The following is a 17,331-nucleotide window of genomic DNA, read 5'->3' as shown; positions in this document are numbered from 1 at the left end:
AAGTTTGTGAGTGGATATTGTGCTGAGGAATTCTTATTTCTAGATGCATTGGTTAAGGGTATATTATTGTATTGATATATAACTGACTATTAATTAGATCTGTTATTTTCTGTAAGAGCTTAGGTTATTATGACTGGTATGAACATCAAAATATTTATCTTTTGTTGGATTTTATTTATTTTATGTGTATGAATGTTTTGCCTGCCTTTATGTATATGTACTACCCATGTGCCTGGAGCCTGCTGAGGTCAGAAGAGGCCATCTAATCCCCTACAACTGGAGTTTCAGGTGCTTACAAGATACCATGTGGGTACTTGGAATCAAGAACTCTTAACCACTGAACCATCTTGCCCTCCAGAATCTTCATTATCTTGTAAATACTAGGAATCAAGTTCGGCATTACCTGTGGAATGAATGCTATCCACCAGGGTCTTCACTGATGCTAGGAAAACACTTATGCATACCTGTTTCATGTAGTATAACTACATGTTTCTACACAGCCTGAAGGAGGTTATACCAGCGATGTCCTCTGACTCTACAGGAATGTACAGCCTACTGTGTTTTAGTATTTCACTAGACTATATCATATATCTTACTAATAAAAATACTAGGAAGTAATTTTGCAAGTTACCTTTTTAATAATTAAAAAGAAAATCCATGTATTATTTAATCTGTTGCCTGTTTCTTCTAGGCAGGAATACCAATGGGGCCAATGCCAGCAGCGGGTGTACCTTTCCTGGGTCAGCCACCTTTTCTGGGCATGCGTCCTGCAGCCCCACAGTACACTCCAGACATGCAGAAGCAGTTTGCGGAAGAGCAACAGTAAGAGACCCCAGGGTCCAGGGGTAACAGGGTTACGTTGTAACAGCTACTCCATAGATTATCAAGTATTCTGTAATGTGAGGTTGAAGGAGATACATTGTCTTAAGGCCACTTTAGAACTAGGTTTGTTTTCTGTTTGACTTGGAGACAGGGCCCTTCGAATACTTGTGTAAGAAGAGTAGAGTCAACTAAATGTTGTGGCACTGACCTGTAAGTCTGACCTCTCTGGGGGCTGAGGAGGGAGGGGGTGAGTTTAAGGCCAGGTAGGACAATAGACAACAAAACAAAAGACCAAACTGCGCTGGTTCCGAAAGGGCCCTTACAGATCCTTTGATTCAGATTTTTTGTTTTCTCTCTGAGGGAGGAGAGAACCAGAGAAATGAAGCAGTTTGTCAATCCAAGTTACAAAGACACCAACAAAACTGGTTGTCCCCCAGTCCCCTTTTGCTCCTGTGAGCATGGCTTTTGCTCCTGGAGACACTGTCTTCCTTCCCAAGGAAATTTCCTGTATGTTTGGTTGGTTTTTAACTTTTTGTTTATTTGTTTTGATTTCTGGAATCAGAGTAACGAATAAGGCCCGTGTGGCCATGAATTTGCAGTCTTCGTGCCCAGCCCTCTCCTATGCTGGGATCATAGGTTTTTGTCTCTAGATCTAGCCTCCTAAATCGACTGTTGTTGCTGCTGCTGTTTGATGGTACAGTACTAACTGCTAGGCAAGGGCTGGACCGCAGGGCTATCTCCAGCCTGCAGATTGCTTTCTTAGATGCAGAACAAAGCACGATTTTATGTTCATCTGCCTCCCTGGTTTTTGTAACTGCTCAGTACACCAAGATTGTTTCCTCCGGTGATACTGTCTAGGGAGTGCAGGAAGGGGTTCATGTTCTCTGACAATTCAAGAATTAAAGAACAGAAAAGAAATATTCGAGATCTTGTGGAGTCCCAGGAGCCATCATATGGTACCTGGGGAATCAGGGTCCCCTCTTGGGGTTCTTAGTCTTTCTGATAATAGAATTTAAGAATGGACACAAAGGAAAGTTTAAGGATAAAGAACAGATTGAAATAGAAGCTTAAGGACAGTGTATTAGAGTTTGAAAGAAAAACTCAAGGGCAGGCAAGCTGTAACTCTCACTGCCTGGAAGTGTGGAGAAGGGAGATGATAAGCTGCTCAGAGGGCAGCCACACAGTGGCAGGCAGCGGCGTGGCTGGGCAAGGGAACCTCAGAAACACAGTGAGGAAGCCCAGTGCTAGAAGGAAAAGACAGAAGAGAAGGAAAACATGATTACATTTTCCTGAGTCAGGCCTCAGAAAGGTGGGTACCTCGAAGGGACTGCACCAGGAGGAGGGGATTCTAGGAAGGAAAGGAATTTTCTTAGTCAGGGTTTTGTTGCTGTGAAGAGACACCGTGACCACAGCAACTGTTATGAAGAAAGGCATTTCATCGGGGCCGGCTCACAGTGTCAGCGCGTTAGTCCATTATCATCATGGCAGGGAGCATGGCAGCGTTCAGGCAGACATGGTGTTAGAGAAGGAGCTGAGAGTTGTACATCTTGATCTGAAAGCAACAGAAGTGGCTTCCTCCGACAGGGCCACGTAATAGAGCCACTCCTTATGGCCAAGCATTCAAACACAGGAGTCTATGCGACCGTAACTGTTCAAACCACCGTGGGAGTGGTATCTTTTTTTAACTGGTAATTTAAACAATATTTTTAAATTACACACACCACACCCCTTCTCTTTCTTCCCCTCCACCCCTTGCTCTCTCAAATTCATGGCCTCTTTTTCTTTTTTTCAGAGCTGAGGACTGAACCCAGGGCCTTGCGCTTGCTAGGCAAGTGCTCTACCACTGAGCTAAATCCCCAACCCCTCATGGCCTCTTATGTACAAACTACTCAGTCCATATAGTTTTACTCATGTTACTCGTGTGTGTGTGTGTGTGTGTGTGTATAAAATTTCAGAGCTGACCCCTTGGCATTAGATGACCAATTAGAGAGCTCTTTCTTAAAGTGAGCCTACCATTCTGGGGTTGTCCCATAGCCAAGGTCCCTGGCCTTGCCTTATTGGGTTAATCCTTAGGAAGGAGACAAAGGCACGTCGCCACCTAGGGGTGGGTTTCCCTCTTTACACTTGGAGTGGTAGGATGATGTATGGCATGCAGAGGCCCCAGGTTTCATACCCAGTTCTACCTCCCACAAAAGGATATTTTCTTTGCCTTGCAAATTAGGTAAGATATAAAAGCATAAATGTAAATTAAGTGAATCATTCCCTAGATTCATTTAAAGTATTTTAGAGCTAGTTTATAGAAGAAACAGATTGTCATAAGAGAATTACATATAATTAAGAGTGAAAATTATAATTGTAGAAATGCAAGTTGGTCCTGCTGAAGCTGTCAGTGTGAATGAGAATGTAGCTGTTACTCCTTGAAGCTGAATGTTGATGTAATTGTTTTCTCTTCAGAAAACGATTTGAACAACAACAAAAGCTCTTAGAAGAAGAAAGAAAACGACGTCAGTTTGAAGAGCAAAAACAAAAGCTCAGACTTCTGAGTAGCGTGAAACCCAAGGTGATGCACCCGCTGCCTCCTCCCAGAGTGCACTTGCCCTGTGCACGCCTCCTCACTCAGGCACCAGCCCAAGCTGGGCTCTGGTGGATTTCTTTACATCATGGTTGGCCTAAGTCCTGAAGGGAATCGTTTTTCTTTTTCTCTACAGATAGGTCTCTATTGTTGGGCCATTGTCTTCTTAACTCTTTTTTTTTTTTTTTTTTTTTTGTGACCATCAAGACACTATGGGTAATTGTTTTCTTTGGAAACATTGATTGTCAATGTAGGAATCAGATTCTGTCAGGACCCTCATAGAACTTTTTTACTATCTCACAGCCCTGTGCAATAGGATTTGAGAAAGAACCTTAATGTTTTCATACCCTATAGAATGTCTTTTTATGCATTATTTTATATACTTATTGATGTCTTTCTGACTTGGAAAATTAACTGTTGCAAGTATGCTGTGAGAATACTGGGCCTTGTACCTGAGAGTCAAAGGCAAGAAGGTGGCTGTATATGGGCCTGAGGCCAGCCTGGGCTAGACAGAGGCTCTAAGGCAAACTCTGCCTCAAAACAAAACAAACAAACAAACAAACAAACAAAAACAGAAGAAGAAGAGGTTACTAGAAGTAGATATCTGGGCATTAGTTTAAGAAGGGGAGAAGTAAATGCAGGCTTTGTCTTGCAGACAGGAGAGAAGAACAGAGACGATGCTTTGGAAGCCATCAAAGGAAACTTGGATGGGTTTTCCAGAGATGCTAAGATGCACCCCACTCCCGCATCTCACCCAAAGAAACCAGGTAACTTCCATTTTAGGAGACTGGAGTGTTCTTTCCTTGGAAGGTGGCCGATCATCTCCCTGTGACTAATTGGCCTTGTGTGTGAAGGTCCGTGCTGAATTTTTCCTTCATGCTAAATTCAGATTTGAATATTTTACAGTGTAGGGATCCGACCCAACTAACAGCTAAACTGGAGGTTAAAATCCTTAGCCCTCTGGTTAAACTTAGCCTTGATAACGTCCCCAGCAAGAGAGTCTGCTGTGCAGGACATGATGGCACACGCCTTTAATCCCAGCACTCACTGGGAGGCAGAGGCAGGAGGATCTCTGTTTGAGGCCAGCCTGGTCTGATGGGACTGCATAGAGAGAGACTCTGTCTTGAAATAAGAAGAAAGATAGACTGTTGACTCAAAGGAACAGTGAGTTTACTAGTCCCTTGTCATTATGAGGTGGGCACTTTTAGGAGCTAAGTCAGATTTCACTGTTCATGTGACAAAATTTAGAAATTCTCAAAATAACCATGGCTGTGATGTTTCTCAGTAATCAAATAAAACTCAGGAAAGTTCAGCGTCTTCAGTAAATTTTCTTTGTAGTTTTTAATCCTGAGGTAATCAAATAAAACTTAGAGAAGCAAAGTAAATGGATATTTTGTTTTGTTATGGTTTTAAAGAGTTTGTCGAAATTGTCTTGTCTGCAAAATGTTTTCTCATCTTTTGAAAATTAAATACTTTGATGTTTTGTTATAAGGTAACTTCAATAATAATGTACCATAGGCATTATTAATAGGCAGTTTTCATAAATCACTTAGCAAATCAAAAAATACTATCTTCTGCTAGTAAATATTAAATCATCAAGTTTTATCTTAAATCATTGTGACTATGACTTAATATCTTTTATAAATTAATATCAGGAGACAATAATCTAATATTGACACATTATCAATGCTTTTTTCAAAGTATTTTTGTACCCGTGTGTGTGTGTGTGTGTGTGTGTGTGTGTGTGTGTGTGTGTGTGTGTGTGCGCGCGCGCACGCGCGCGCGCGCGCGTGCCCACCAAGGCCGTTAGATCCCCTGGACCTGGAGTCAGCAGGCTGTTGTGACACTGATCTGGACAGCAGGAACCACACTCAGGTTCCTTGCAGGAGCAGCGAATGCTCACCCGCCGAGCCACCTCTGCAGCCTTTTGTGATCCATGATTTTCTGACTCAGCTTTGACTCTGTCCTGTTAATTCACTGACTAGTTTATGTACCTTGATTCCTATTACCAAAGTCATGCCCAGAGTAAAGTACACACTGAAACTGGAAGGCGAGAGCTAGTAGCAAACATTTTGAGATCAGGAAAGGCATATTAGAAACTGCAGATCGTAAGCCAAGCAAAGTAGTGATGAAGTGACGGCAGCACTGGGGTCTCAGCCCTCGGGAGGCTGAGGTAGGGAGCTGTGAGCTTGAGGCTAGCCCATAGGATATGCATAGCAAGCTCTAAGCCAACTCAAGCTACATAGCTAACCCTGTCCCCAGATAAACATTGAAAGTTAAGGCTAAAACAACCCGCACTGAATGTGGAAGGCAGAGAGGCAGTGGCCACTGTAGGTCAGACATTGCGTTCACACCAAGTTTGTCAGCACAGAGCTGTGGTCAGCAGTTAGCAGCAAGTAAGACATGTGAGGTAATTAGCTTGCCAGAGTTCGCCACACTTACAGACGACACTCCTAAGTGGAGCCGTCTCTACTCCTCCAGAAGACTGTTCTGAGGCAGCGATTCCCAAGTCTGCCCAGTCAGTCTTAAGACATCCAAAGCAGCTGAGGATCCACAGAGAGCCTAAACCTGTGCTCTCAGCAGCCACTGTTGGCAGGCGTGGGGTTCAATGAGGCCTGACCTTTTTTTTTTTTTTTTTTTTCCTCCTCCTCCTCCTCCTCCTCCTCCTCCTCCTCCTCCTCCTCCTCCTCCTCCCCTCCTTCTTCTTCTTCTTCTCCTTTGACCTTTTCTTCTTAAAAAAAAAAGTTACAGCAATATGTTTGCATATTTATTTTCATCTTTCATACAACTTTCAGTAATTCTAGATTTCATTCCATCAGTCCTTAAGTAACAAGCTTGGAATTACCATCTTTTTCAAATGAGATGCTGTTCCTTGTTACATTGGACATTAGTAGATAGCAAAGCAATTCAAACAGGTTAAAAATAGGAAGAAAAGCTAGGCATGGTGGCACACACATTTGAACCCCAGGATGTAGAAGGCAGAGGCAGAGACAGGTGGATCTCTTGAGTTTGAGGCCAGCATGGTCTATACAGTGAGTTTAGGATACCCAGGGCACAGAGAAACCATGTCTCAAAACAAACAAACAAACAAACAAATAAACAAAAACTAAGCAAACAAGCAAAAATGAAATGAAACTGTCAGTGAGTTCTGCGTTAAATGCACAGCACATTTATTATGTAAGTGAACCTCACACAATGATAGAAAGCGGCAATGTGGCTGGGGAGATGGCTCCTAAGAGTTCTTGCCATGCAAGCATGAGAACCCGAGTTCAAATCCCAGGCACCCACATAGAGCAATGGAATGTTGTTCATTTTATGCAGCACTCAGAGAGAGAGAGAGAGAGAGAGAGAGAGAGAGAGAGAGAGAGAGAGAGAGAGAGAGAGAGAGAGAGCGAGCTTTTTAGAGCTGAGTGTGGAGATATATGCCTTTAATCTGAGCACTCTGGAGGGAAAGGCAGGAAGATGTCTGTGAGTTCAAGGCCAGCCTGATCTAAGGAATGAGTTTCAGGACAGCCAGGGCTTAGTAGAGAGACTCTGTCTCAAACAACAAAGAAAAGAAATAGTATCTACATAGACAGGCCATTTGGATTTCAGAAGTAATTGTCTCTTTGATGCACAATTAATACTACCTAATAAAATGAAGGACAGAAAGTTGAGTTAATTTTGTCTGTTTTGAACCAATGCAGACTAGCTCTCACGCTTCCTGTTAGAACAAAGCAAACCTCAGGGCGTTGCCATGCGCACTCAGCTCCATTTGGTTCCTGTTGTTTCCTGCTCTCTTCTGCTGTTCATTCACATTCCAGTGTGTCGAGAGGGTTGTTTACCTCCATTGTTATGTTTCAGCGTGCTCTGAGGGTTGATGCATCTGGACATCTCTCCCTCCGGGTCTCACTCCTGTGTGTCTCATTGCCATTTTCCATTTTGCAGACTGCCCCACATCATCTCATTCTACTAAAACTGTCTCCCCGTCATCTGCCTTTCTTGGTGAAGATGAATTCAGTGGCTTTATGCAGGGGCCTGTTGAGCTTCCCACTTGTGGGCCTTCTTCCACAGCCCGGCCCTTTCAGTCTTTCCTCCCCAGCACCCCACTCGGCCAGTTACACACACAGAAGGCTGGGGCACAGCCTCTACCTCCAGGTCAGGCTCCAGTGTCTTTTGCCGTACATGGTGTTCATGGGCAAATTCCTTGTTTATCTGCTGCTTCAGCTTCCCACAGTGTGCAGAAAGCAGGTAACTCCTGGGTTATTATCAAAGTGTTAACATGTTCTAGGGTAATTTACTTCTCTTAATTACATAGAATAATACAGTGCTGTTGGCAAAGAAACACATATGTGATTTTGAGAACTGTTGGCAGCCATCAATGCAAGGCTACATTCAGTTTTTATATCCTCACTTACCAGAAAAGTGATTTAAAGCCTTTCCCTGCTCTGTTAGAAACAGGAGAGACTTCAGGAGCAACTGGCCTAAGATTATGTTAAGAATAATGCACTGGGAGAGCTCCTTTTTAAAAGCAGTCTTTCTACACAAAGAGTCAATAAAAGTTAAAAATAAATAAGGGGGAGCAATGGCTCAGCTCCCTGAGGTGGCTCAGCAGCTAGAGTGCTCACCACCGAGCCTGCTGACCGAGGTCACTCTCACCACCGAGCCTGCTGACTGAGGTCACCCTCAGAGCCCATTCTGGAAGGGGAAAAGTGACTTTCAAATGTTGTCTTCTCACTGTCACACATGGGCCAGCATGCACACACACGAAATACATACAGTCCTTTAAAATGGGATCTCTCTAGCCAGCTATGGTGCACACAGCTGTAATGCATTCCTTAAGACATGGAGGCAAAAGAATCAGGAGTTCAGGGTCATCCCTGGCTATAAAGTTCAAGGCCAACCTGGCTACATGAGACCCCGTTTCAAAAAGAGGAGAGCAGTTGGGAACAAAGGTCTCCTTATAAGATGGATATGGTGGTTCATGTCTGTAATCCCAGCACTAGGCAGACAGAGGCAGGAGAGTCTGCTTAGGTTTGAGGCCAGCCTGCTACAGTGACACTTTTTGGCCTTGTACAAGCCTTTAAACATTTCTGTACTTCAGTTTTTATCATCTGTGAATTTATGAGGCAGGCACAATCTATCTCAAGATACAGTGTATGAGGAAGGGTCTTGGAGACCTGTACTTAGTCTATAAGACCTGCCATTCAGCAGGTGTGTAGCCAGACCAGACAGGGAGCTCCCATAAGCTAGGAGGGTGTCTGTGTCTGGTAGCTTGCCACCTTCCCACAGCAGCATTCCTCTCTATAATAGTCTGCTTCCTGTGGCATAGGATCTCTGAGAACTAGAGTTAGGTAATTATTTTAAGCTCTCCAAAACCTCCGAAGTCTCTCAAATCCTACACAAATGGGTAACAATTGAATTATTACAAAATTCATGCTCTGTGGGGAGGCTTTCTCCTGAGAATACAGGTGTGGGAAAGGGTGAAGAAAAGATTGGTATTTGCAGTAAGATACAAATAATCCTTCATGCTGTTTGTTTAGGCCCTTCCTTGGAAGAGAAGCTCCTAGTATCTTGTGATATAAGTGCATCTGGGCAGGAACACATTAAATTAAGCTCTCCTGAAGCTGGGCACAGAGCCGTAGTCCCAGGTTCCAGTAAGAACTCTCCCGGTTTAATGGCCCATAACGGGGGTGCTCTAGATGGATGTGTGAGTGGTCCCACCACTGCAGTCGCAGAAAAGACTTCAGATCAAAACCTGTCAAAGGAAGAGAGTGGTGAGCTTCTGGGACATTCAGCACACTTTGTTTAACCAATGCCGCTCGGACGCTAACACTTAAGCATTAATCTTAAAATGGATGCTGCTTGAATGTGCTAATTAAAATTTTGCTTAAATATTTATGCAATCTTTTCTCCAATTAACCCCTAAGATTTTGCTCTGGATTCTTTGAATACACTGTATTACTCCTGTTCAAATGATTTTGGTAACCCTGTTTCTTAATCAGAATCACTTCTGACCTAAAATTTCCTCTCGTTTTTACAACAGCTCCCTTTTGATTCCCCTCACACTTTCTGGTTTTCCATAAAGGTTAAAAGGTTCAGCTGTAACTGGAAAAGTCACCAATGAAAATGTAGCTTCTCCCTCTAAACTAAATTGTTTGCATTGCTGCCTATAAGATCCAGATTCATACATTCAAGGCTCTGGGCATGGGCCTCCAGCACAACGGAGACAAACAGGTCTTCAGCCTGCAGTGGAACATGAGCTTGGTACCTGCATGGCCCTGTCCCATTCCCAAAACACAAAAGCTGAATCCAAATTTTAACTGCAGAGATGAATCAGGGTGTGGGCAACCCTGGAGACAAACCCCAGGAGGATGTTTTACTAGTGTCATTTTGAGCCATGGCCTGTTGTGTTCTCCTCTTAACTTGTCACACACACACTAGGTGTGCAAGCCTCCTGCGCCCAGGTTACTGGTTTGGTGCCTTGTATTCTTTCTTTACACTTTAGTACTTAGTTACTCAACAAGACTTGATGGGAAACCAAGTACTTTCATTATATTGGTGACTTTCTTCTAGTGTCTCCAGCCAGTGTTCCTCTGTGTAAAAAGGGGTGACTTTTCTCCAGACCATGTGTATATTAACCATCCTTACCTTGTAGGTGTGGGCGTGTTTCCCTCTCAGGATCCTGTTCAGCCCAGAATGCCTCCTTGGATTTACAATGAGAGTTTGGTTCCAGGTAAAGTAAAGCTGCTTTGCCCAGCATTCCCTTTGGGATATTTTACTTTAAATGTTATAGGGGCATTTCTAAATATTTACAGTGGTGGTTATAAAATATGCAAAAGAATTGTTACTTATATTCTTTTCTACAAGAGTATAGAATACTAAGTAAACCTCATGTTTAAGACTATTTTATGGGCTGGGGTGGTTATGCACAGCTTTAATCCCAGCACTTAGTAGACAGACACAGTGACTCTCTGAGTTCCAGGACAGCCAGGGCTGCAGTAAGACTTTGTTTCAGAAGAAGGAGGAGGAAGAAGAGGAGGAGGAAGAGGAGGAGGAGGAAGAGGAAGAGGAAGAGGAGGGAGGGGAGGGAGGAAGAGAAAGAAAGAAAGAAAGAAAGAAAGAAAGAAAGAAAGAAAGAAAGGAAAAGAAAGGAAAAGAAAGAAAGGAAAGAAAGAAAGAAGGAAAGAAAGAGAGAAAGAAAAGAAAGAGAGAAAGAAAAGAAAGGCAAAGAAAAAAGACTGCTTTATTGGGAGTGACAAGATTTCTCATGGGGCAAAGAAGACCAGGCCATTAGAGTTACTGTATTTTAAATGATGATATTATGAGATACTTATTTCAAAGGCTACTAATAACCTATCAAGAATCACAGTACTGGGGCTAAAGGGATGGCTCAGTGGTTAAGAGCACATCTGGTCTTCCAGAGGACCAAGGTTCGAGTCCCAGAATCCACATTATGACTTATAACTACCCACTTCAGGCCTCTCCGGGCACTAGACACATAGGTAGTACACAGATTGACATGCAGACACAACACAACATACAATTTTTAAAATATCTTGTTAAAGAATCACACTAGTTAGGCTGGAGAGATGGCTCAGTGGTTCAGAGCACTGACTGCTCTTCCAAAGGTCCTGAGTTCAATTCCCAGCAACCATATGGTGGCTCACAACCATCTATAATGGAATCAATGCCGCCTTCTGGTGTGTCTGAAGACAGCTACAGTGTAATCATATGTACAAATAGATGTTTTTTTAAAAAAAGAATCACACTAGTATGTTTAATATTTTGTGCATTCTTAAAAGTTATATATTTTTTTTTTTCGGAGCTGAGGACCGAACCCAGGGCCTTGCACTTGCTAGGCAAGCGCTCTACCACTGAGCTAAATCCCCAACCCCAAAAGTTATATTTTTTAATATTCTTTTTTCTGATTGTCCTATGAAACTATATAAAATGAAAGATTGGGTATCATCATTTTCTACATTGGAAAGTGGTATTTGGTTTTGTTTGGTTTTGTTTTTTAATGTATATTACTATTGTTGATTTGAAGAAATTACTAAAATTGTCTGGTATTGCGTGGTAGTCATCAGTAGATACAAGATGATAGTGTGTTTTAAGCCACGATCAATAAACACGGAAATAATAGTTCTCTCAGCAGCAGATGCTGAGGTCAGTAAATCATAGCTGCTTGGTTTGCTGTTCAGCTCCTTGCAGACTGGAGGTTATGTCCATTAGCTCGTCAGTGCTGAGCTGGGTACAGACAGAAGTTGTTTTACACTTGAATAAATGTTGATGCAAGATCTCTACAGAAGAATTTCTTTCTGGGAGAAATTGGTAAATGTCTGTTTTGTATTTTAATCAAATACACACAATTTAACCACAATTCAAAGGCTAGATATTCTCTCAAACCATGTGGGGCCCAGTCTGCCCATTTTGAATCTCTTCCCTTTCTTCTCTTTAAACCCTACAGAAGCTAGATCTTAGTATATTTTTTGTTTTATCCGTTTTCCGCCAGTTTGTCTTTTCTCCTTCTTTCTCTGTACACATGCATGCAGCCTTTCCCAGTCATGTTTGTGGAGGTCAGAGGGTTCCAGGGATTGAACTCAGGTCATCAGGCTTGGCAGCGGGTACCTCTTCCCGCACCGAGCCAGATGCCAGGCATATTTAAGCAGTTCGACCTCAGATTATTTTTTTATACCAGTGGTGGCAGCAGAAATTAAGCATCTACAGTGCTTTTGCATTTGTCATTTGATTTTTTTTCTTTCAATAGATGCTTATAAGAAAATTTTAGAAACCACAATGACTCCAACCGGAATTGATACTGCTAAACTTTATCCCATTCTGATGTCATCTGGACTTCCCAGGGAAACTCTTGGACAGATATGGGCCTTAGCTAATCGAACTACGCCTGGCAAGCTCACTAAGGAGGAGCTTTACACCGTTCTCGCCATGGTAGCAGTAACACAGGTAGACTATGTGTCGGATGTCAGAACAAGTGTGTTGTTTCTATAGACTGAAAGAGGGTGAGTCTTTTTTCACCCTAGCCTTGTAGATTTCCCTGTACATTAAAATTTAGATGCTTTGTGATACAGTTTTCCAAAACTACACAGTCTATATAATGCACATCCTAGCAAGTTATCCCTTTGTTTGAAAGTGAAAATAAGGGGCTGGAGAGATGGCTCAGTGGTTAAGAGCACTGACTGCTCTTCCAGAGGTCCTGAGTTTAGTTCCCAGCAACCATGTGGTGGCTCACAACCGTGTGCAGGTCCTCTTCTGGCCTTCAGGCATACATGCAGGCGGAGCTCTGTAGACATAAGTAAATCTTTTTTTTTTTTCCCTTGGAGCTGGGGACCGAACCCAGACCTTGTGTTTGCTAGGCAAGCGCTCTACCACTGAGCTAAATCCCCAACCCCAACATAAGTAAATCTTAAAGGAAAAGAAAAAGAGTTGCTGTGGGCATGGTGTCTCTTCACTGCAATAGAAAGTGAAAATAATGGATGAAATCAATTTTTGCCCATACTTAGAATTCCTTAAAGTATACTTAGGTTGGTAAGAAGTTTTCTTATATTTTGAAATTAGTTTAGGTTCTTTGATTTTAGCAAATTAGTCAAACTTATCAGACAAAAAATGTCACAGTTGATGTGTGCTGACCATGTCTAAGTATTAGCGTTGGGTGTTTTAAATGAGGAGAGAGTGGATGGATAAAATAGGCCCACATTTGCTACATGAAAGGATGGCCTTGCATAATTACATTTTTAATAGTTAGAACACTAGTGGATCCTGCCGCATTGTCCTCTTTACTGTTCTCCTGCTAGCAGACAAAGAAAGAGAGACAACAGAAGAGCTTCCTGTAGATCTCTCTCGCACAGATTTTGAATATGGTCTGCAGCTGGCTTAAAATGTTTCCATTTTCCTGGTGTTCCCTGTAGAGAGGTGTTCCTGCCATGAGCCCTGATACCTTGAACCAGTTCCCTGCGGCTCCCATTCCTACCTTAAGCGGCTTTCCTATGACCCTGCCTACCCCAGTGAGCCAGCCAGCAGCGATGACCTCTGGCCCGGCAGGCTCCATACCCCTCAGCCTTGGACAGCCCATCATGGGCCTTAACCTTGTTGGACCAGTGGGTGGAGCTGCAGCGCCAACTTCCAGTGGCTTCATGCCAGCCTACCCCTCAAACCAGGTAAGTGGAGAAGCTTCGTGTGTGCCGGATCATTCCAGAAAGTGCATGTGGGCAGCTTTCCTTCAGAGGTTCAGTCTGCTGGATTATAGCAGGCACTTGCTATGGAAATTCAACAATGTGGAGACAGGTGTGACACATCTGTGAGCTCTCACCCAGGATACTCTACTCAAGATCTACATGTAACCCCACCTCTTCAAAAAATAAGATAATTTTTAAGTATTAATGTAATATAAAAGTGTTTGTTTTTGTTTTCAATTGTTCTTTAAATACACAAAATATTTGTTAAGAACTAAGCAGTTGAGGAAGACACGTGGTGTCAATCTCTGTCCTTTTACACACACACACACACACACACACACACAAACATGCATATACCACACACTTACATGAACACGCACATGTATATACTACACACTTACATGCACACACACATGTATGTACCACACACATACATGCACACACACATGTATGTACCACACACATACATGCACACACACACACACATATATACCACACACTTACATGCACACACACAGATTTAAGACCAGACACGGTAGGTAGTCCATACCTTGATTTCAGCAGGTGGAAGTCAGAGGCAGATCTCCGAGTTTGAGGTCAGCCTGGTTTACACAGAGAGTTCCAAGCCGGCCAGGGCTACATGGTATATCCTGTCTCAAAAAATTCACTTCTCAGGGGTTGGGGATTTAGCTCAGTGGTAGAGCGCTTGCCTAACAAGCACAAGGCCCTGGGTTCGATCCCCAGCTCCGAAAAAAAAAAAAAATTCACTTCTCAGATTAGCAAACCAATATTTTTAATGTACAGATATATGATGTCATTTAAGAAAAAATGACTAATCCTGTAGGTTCATTGGCACAATTATTTGAAAACGTGACCTCAGAGATGGCAGCTGAGTTAGCAGGGTTAGGAAGTCAGCAGTAACACTGCTTGTTACTGCCCACCACAAAGAAAAGATTCAGTGATGGCAGCTTCTCCGTGCGGTGGAAGTGATCATAAAGTGGACTGCGTGGCTCTCCATTCATGGCATGGCAGGATGAGCCTGTCACACAGTCACATTCCTAAAGTGCAGGGCAGTGCAACATGAGCTTGTTCCATAAAGCAAATGGTCCATGAGCAGTCTGCTGCTCTGAGTGGTGACCTGGAAGCCAGTGTTCGCTCCATGTGTGTGTACGACTGGTTATGAATGTCATGACTGTTCACAAGCTTCGTGTGTCTGTAGGACTGGTTATGGGGGGCTCATGCCATGACTGTTCACATACACTGCTGTCAGCAACCAGACAAATAGAGTCCAGATACTTTAAAAATGTTAGGTTAGCTATTCAAGCCAGTCCTTTCATTACATTTGTGCCAGAGAACACTTTAAAATCTGAGACAGGTTCTTGCCTCAAGCATCTCTGTTGTTGTATCTCAGCTGCGTTCTTGCCTGGAGCTGTATGTGCTCAGTGGTAGCGCACTAGGATGTGTCTGATACGCACCAGACCCTGTGTGCATACACTAACACACACGTGATTATGAAATTAGGCAGTTGGAATTAAATTGAGCAATTGAATGATAGTCTCTGAGGTTGATGTGTGGAGAGGAGTTATTTACTTTGGCAATCTCGTTTTCCCTGTGTAAATATCCTTTGACGGGGTGGAGTTGCCTGAAAGGCCTCAATCGAGAAGATGCTTCCTTAAGATCCAGCTGTAGGGCATATTTTAAATTAGTGATTGTGGGTGGTGCTGTCCCTGGGCTGGTGGTCCTGGGTTCTATAAGAAAGCAGGCTGAGCAAGCCAGTAAGCAGCACTTCTCTGTGGCCTCTGCATCAGCCCCTGCCTCCACATTCCTGCCCTAAACTTGAGTTCTTGTCCTGTCTTCCTTCTGTGATAAACAGATGTGGAAGTGTAGGCCCAATAAACCCTCTCCAAGTGACTTAGTCCAGTGTTTCATCATAGCACTAGTAAGCCTAAGACAAGTAGGTACTGGAGTACAGTGGAGCATTGCGGTGACCGACCTCATCATGTTGTTTTGGGGGAGGATTGTAGAAGGACGTGGAAACTTTGGGCCAGAAAAGCCATTGAGTGTTGAGAGCTAAATGAACGATGGTGCAGAAGCTTGGGAGATGAGAATGATGAGCGTAGTGCAGACGACGGAGGCCTGGCGTGTGAAGTTTCAGAGGGAAGCAAAGACTCTACTGGGCCTTTTATGTGAGTAGTTTATGGTTCTGGTCGGCTGGGGCTGAAGAATCAGCTGTGATTAGCAAGAGACCAGAACCACTAGAGTAAAACCGTGCTTCGCTAGAACAATGGCTACAGGTCAGCTGGGGCTGAAGAATGAGCTGTGGTTGAGGAGACCAGCATCATTGAGGCGAAGTCTTCTGGGAAGTGATTCCAGAGAGTTAGCACACAGAAGCTGTGTTCCAGGCATGGCTAAAGTTGTACCTTGTGCTGACATCTGAATTCTGTAATATACAAGTCACCCAGGTGGTGCTGGTTTTGAAGGTGGGAAAGGTTTGTGGAAAACAGCTGAGGCCTGGCACTGTGTGGCAGGGCTGGAGTCCCTGAAGAGAGCCCAGGAGGAGCTGTTGGTGAAAGTGCAGGCCAGTGCAGCTAGGGACTGCAGATACCAGTACTGTGGGATGACCACCAAGAACAGCGGCAGCAGAGGTGTGGAGCAAGCTGTGTGACCTGCCGAGCTGCACCAGGGAAGGGAACCACGCCCCACGGAGGGAGTCCCAGATAATTGGGCACTGAGTTATTTACATTGCGGAAGTTTGGTTTTGTGTGGTTCAGATTGTGGCTGTATGAACCTCAATAAGAAAGTTTTTTTTTTTTTTTTTTTTTTACAGGAGCCTACAGTTAAGAGGCTTTGGATTTTTAAAGAAATGGCTGTTTTTAAAAGACTGGATTTTTAAAAGACTGTGGGGTTTTTTTTTCTTGGGGAAGAACAAGAAAGGAAAGGTTATGACTTAACAATGACGTGTTTGTGTGTTAGTTATGCTGGCCAGTTTTATGTCAACTTGACACAAGCTAGAGTTACCTGAATGAGGGAAGTTCAATTGAGAAAATCCCTCCATAAGATCTGGTTATGGGGTGGGTGGTGCCATCCCTGGGCTGGTGGTCCCAGGTTCCGTAAGAAAGCAGGCTGAGCAAGCCATGAGGAGCAAGCCAGTAAACTGCACTCCTCCATGGCCTCTGCATCAGCTCCTGCCTCCAGGTTCCTGTCCTGCTTGAGCTCCTGTCCTGACTTTCTTCAGTGATTTGGAAGCCAAATAAACCCTTCCCTCCCCAAGTTGCTTTGGTCACAGTGTTTTGCCGAAGTGGTAGTAGCCTGACTCTTAACACTTTGTACATCTAGGTGGGAAAGACAGAAGAGGATGACTTCCAGGATTTTCAAGATGCTTCGAAGTCAGGATCCATCGATGATTCTTTCACTGACTTCCAGGAGGTGCCTGTGTCCTCAAAAACCAGTAATTCCCAGCATGGAAACAGGTAGGACAGAGTTGGACATATTTGAATTACATCTTATCTTTAGGGAAAGGCATCCACGGTAGAAGCCTGAAAACAAGTGTCCTGTCCAGTGAGCAGTTAGGCACCTAGTCCTCTCCTGTCCCCTGGACTGTCCTCAGCATTCAGACCGTTACCCGCTGCGTCTGTGCTCTGTGGCTCCTCCCCTTCCTCCCAGTGCACGCCTGCTTGTCGTGTTTGTCTCTAGCCTGCTTTGTGGGGCTGGGTGTGGTGGGCACCCCTTCGAGGGAGGCAGATCCGAATGGATCTCTGTGAG

The 17,331-nt window shown here is 43.7% G+C and overlaps 1 protein-coding gene across 1 annotated transcript in view; it reads left to right on the top strand.

Annotated features, from left to right (window-relative positions):
* Positions 1–17,331, top strand: part of Synrg (synergin gamma) — a 78,591-nt gene that overhangs the window by 16,337 nt on the left and 44,923 nt on the right. Inside the window, exons 4-11 of the mRNA XM_032913932.1 lie at positions 692–822; positions 3,277–3,382; positions 4,050–4,161; positions 8,917–9,150; positions 10,032–10,109; positions 12,144–12,340; positions 13,303–13,551; positions 16,906–17,039. Of these exons, the coding sequence (XP_032769823.1) occupies positions 692–822; positions 3,277–3,382; positions 4,050–4,161; positions 8,917–9,150; positions 10,032–10,109; positions 12,144–12,340; positions 13,303–13,551; positions 16,906–17,039 (1,241 nt within the window). The remainder of the gene's footprint in view (positions 1–691; positions 823–3,276; positions 3,383–4,049; positions 4,162–8,916; positions 9,151–10,031; positions 10,110–12,143; positions 12,341–13,302; positions 13,552–16,905; positions 17,040–17,331) is intronic.

Source organism: Rattus rattus, chromosome 9 (genome assembly GCF_011064425.1).
Source record: "Rattus rattus isolate New Zealand chromosome 9, Rrattus_CSIRO_v1, whole genome shotgun sequence".
NCBI classification, from domain to species: Eukaryota; Metazoa; Chordata; class Mammalia; order Rodentia; family Muridae; genus Rattus; species Rattus rattus.
The sequence above is the reverse complement of the archived record's forward strand: the minus strand, read 5'-3'. Positions and strand labels throughout refer to the sequence as shown.